Consider the following 4,016-nt stretch of genomic DNA (forward strand, 5'->3'; position numbering starts at 1 on the left):
CGCCAGCATCATCCACCACATAACTTTCTCTGTGAGGCGTAGGTATCTCTAGCGACTTCTTCCTTGATTGGTTTCTCCAGGAGGCGAACAAAGTTTGCAATTCGTTGAAGACCGTGAAAACTCTGATCGACACAAGGCTTTTAGGGATTTGAGGGAGAGGCAATACGACCGATCAATACAGGTAGGAAAAATGGTTTTAAGATTAAAGGGCATTGTGGTCCATTCATTTTTTATTTTAATTTAACTGATTAAAGAATATAAAAATGGATAATTAAATGTTAGAAATTATATATATATATATATATATATATATATATATATATATATATATATATATATAGTTTTGATTATATACAATATTAAAAAAACATTAAGAATGAAAAATACGACATTTAAAATTTAAGTCGGACAAATACGATATTTAAATGTTTAGCAATAGTATATACGTAATTCTGCCAAAAAGATTATATGTCATTTGCTAGTCACACCACTTGAACCAAATTTGTATTTTTATTTTAAATTCGACTATTCATTCAAAATAATTAATATGTTAAATATAATTGTAATAATTGTTAAAACAATAATCCTAAATAATTAAAAAGGATTTATGATGTTGCAAATAATTGCAAGCATGTCGACCGACTTTCCATTAAAATATTTGAAAATAAATGAACTTATATTGACATCGACTGTAAATTTAAGTAATATTTAAGATTTTTTTTTTTTTTTTTTTGACGTGTATAAGATATAACCTTAAGATCACTATATTTAAAACAAATGAAGTTAATTATATTGACATACACATCTGTTCCTCATACGAGATAGATGGAGCAAAAGTGAATTGTTTGGAAACCAAAAAAGGAATGTACTGCTGAATGCATTGTAGAAACCCTAAATTTATCCATTTTCATGCTCTAACTAGCTTCCCTAGCCCTACATTTCACTCCTATATATCTTCCTCTCTATCAAAACCCTAATGAATCCTTTTTCATGTGCAATATCTATTGATATTGATAATCACTGATTAATACATTAAGACTTTGTCACATCGATCATTGTTTCCATTCGTGTGATCATGAACTTTGAAGTGCAAGCTGAGAGGGTGGCAAGCATGGATCCGCCTGTTCAAACAGCTCCTTCGGACCAACATCTTTGCTACGTTCGTTGCAACTTTTGCAATACCCTTCTTGCGGTACTGCTATATCAACAGTTATATCAATTGCTTGATTATGATTATTCATCTCTGTATTGAAAAAAGTCACGATAAGATCTTATTAAAAGAAAGCACACATAATAAAAGATACAAAAAAAAGTTTATTATATATATATATATATATATATATATATATATATATATATATATATATATATATATATATATGTGAACATGTGTGTATATATTTACACACAGCAGACACACATTTATGGTGAATAAACATGATTTTTTCAGGTAGGAATACCATGCAAGAGACTTCTGGATACAGTCACAGTGAAATGTGGGCATTGTAGTAATTTGTCATTTCTCACCATTAGACCTTCTCCTCCAGATCATCTTCTTCAACCTCCTCCCCTTCCTCCTTTTCAGGTATTGTTGTTTCTTCTTGTAAAACATAATGCTTTTACGATATGATCTATGCTGATACGAATGACCATTTGTTGTAATAAATGGTAATAAATAACTTGTGTTCGTAGAAGAAAATAACATATCGGAAGTTAATTTCTCTTAATTTGTTTTATATATATATTTTTTGAATTAGGGTCGGTTGATAATCAATTTACTCAAATCTTAGTTTGTAGCTTGTGTTCGTAGAAGAAAATGATGCTACAAAGCAAAAATCTTAAACGACCATTTTTATAAAAGACATAGAATTCTTGATTTTTTTTTAATGATCACTTGTAGTCATCGTAACTGATACTTTGTATTAATTACAACCATGATCTTGAATTATATATATACTTACAAAATATAAAGGATTTTGCCCAAATATTATTCGAGTACAATGATTTTTTAAAAACTAAAATGAAGTACAACAGTTATAGATGTCTATATATATTGTTACATGTACAGCCTTATTTTCGGATTATTTTTGGCCTATAATGATTGTTTTGATTCAAAATATCAAGTAAAATGGTTATAGAGACCAACAACATAAAAACAAGAAACGACACTTTTTGTAAGTACCCCTCAAATAAGTTAGTAAGTACATACCAAGATTCTTGTTTAAACTCTTTGCTTTTGTACTTTCGTTGATCTTCAAATCGTATAAATTAATGATAACCCAAAAAAGAAAATTAAGAACATGCGTTTATATAATTTACATAACCCTAAATAATTAAACTGGGATTTAATTAAGGATCATTTTCATGTGTTAAACTTGCAAGCAGTCTGCTTTCTCTGGTGATCTCAAAAGGGGCCAATCTTCGTCTTCTTCGTCATCTACATCAAATGAGCCCACATCCCCAAAAGCTCCATTTGTCGTAAAACGTACTGATAACTATTGCTTCCTCTTCATCTCTCAAGTTATTTATTATCATTTTTTAAAAATAAATATGTTTCTTGTTCTTGGCCATATATACAGCACCTGAGAAGAAACACAGGCTCCCATCTGCTTACAATCGATTCATGAAGTGAGTTTTCTACAAAACCAAACATTTTCTTTCGACAAATATTTAATATTCGATTTCTTTTATTCTTTTCATGAAATTTTGATTAATCAGAGAGGAAATACAACGCATCAAAGCTTCGAATCCTCAAATACCTCATCGAGAAGCTTTCAGCACCGCAGCAAAAAATGTAATCCCGTTTCTACATCTATTTTCTGCTTAATTAATTAAATCATAACAAATTATTACATTTTTTGTGTTATAAACTGTTAAAATAATAAAAAAATAGTAAGATATTAATCTGTATTAGGGTTTATTAAATGATCTCTCGTTTTTGCAACAGTGGGCTGGGCATATACCGAATGGATCCATCTCTGGAAGCATCAACACCGTAAGTATACTTCCATATTTCATGGTTATATTAACAAATAAGAATGATGGAATATTACTAATAATTAATATATTTCTGTTATCTGCTTAAAACTTTAAATATGTAAATATTGCTTCATTAAATCATTTCTTACATCCAAATAACACATCAAATTTTCTTGTTATAAAGTAGGGATGAAGATTTGGATAAAATTGTTTTCTTAAAATACTTATATACATGAATAAAAGAACAAACTGATGTATGCTTAATTTGACAATAAGTTAATTGATCCTTGAAATCTTAAATATTAAATAGAAGGAAAACAATGGCATTCTGGTCACCTTGATCTCTTTCCTCTTTCAGTTTTTGTTAACGCGCCCTTCATCGATTTATTACTTTGAACCCAAAAAAATAGCTTCAACTCTTCAATGTATAACGGGAAATTCAAAGTTTCAAACACAACTTTTGCTAATGACTTCTTGACTTTTGACTAATGAGACATGTTTTGTATTTTAGGGTTTTGATCTTTCAGGATTGAAGTAGCAAGGTAGACTTTATTTCGAAGCTATATGATATGACGCTTAAGCAATTGAGGGACTGATGTGACCTTATGTAATATTTTGAAAATATGGTTAATTTATGTGGGATTGATGTAATTTAATTTTCGTATCAATTTAAGACATGCATGTTTATGTATTATTTTGAACTTTAGAATCAATATCATAATATCTTTTCTAATTTATATTAGATGGTGATTTTATTTACACAGGGCAATTTTTTGATTATTTGGATGTAATATGTAATTTTGTATATAGCTATCAATGTTTATTTCCCTTACATTATACGTTGTTTTCTCTATGAGCTGATAAATTCTCAGTAATCTTATATAAATACAAGATTACAAGGGAAATAATGAGCCATGCAAAATGGGTCTATACATCATCTATATATGCTAACACCAACCCACCCCCCTCAAGTTTTATCGAGTTGAATGGTTTGAATGTTCTAATTGGACCAAACTCGTGAACCAAAGATGAAGGAA

At 29.2% G+C, this 4,016-nt stretch overlaps 1 protein-coding gene across 1 annotated transcript; it reads left to right on the top strand.

Annotated features, from left to right (window-relative positions):
• Positions 1-971: 971 nt before the first annotated feature.
• CRC (Plant-specific transcription factor YABBY family protein) lies at positions 972-3,716 on the top strand. Its single transcript, XM_078982228.1, has 7 exons — positions 972-1,192; positions 1,451-1,585; positions 2,386-2,485; positions 2,580-2,628; positions 2,719-2,794; positions 2,948-2,995; positions 3,491-3,716. Exons 1-7 carry the CDS (start codon positions 1,076-1,078, stop codon positions 3,515-3,517), a joined length of 552 nt encoding a protein of 183 aa, XP_078838354.1. The 5' UTR covers positions 972-1,075; the 3' UTR covers positions 3,518-3,716.
• The last annotated feature ends 300 nt before the right edge of the window (positions 3,717-4,016 follow it).

This window comes from Lactuca saligna, chromosome 3, assembly GCF_052625555.1.
Source record: "Lactuca saligna cultivar CGN05327 chromosome 3, ASM5262555v1, whole genome shotgun sequence".
NCBI lineage: Eukaryota > Viridiplantae > Streptophyta > Magnoliopsida > Asterales > Asteraceae > Lactuca > Lactuca saligna.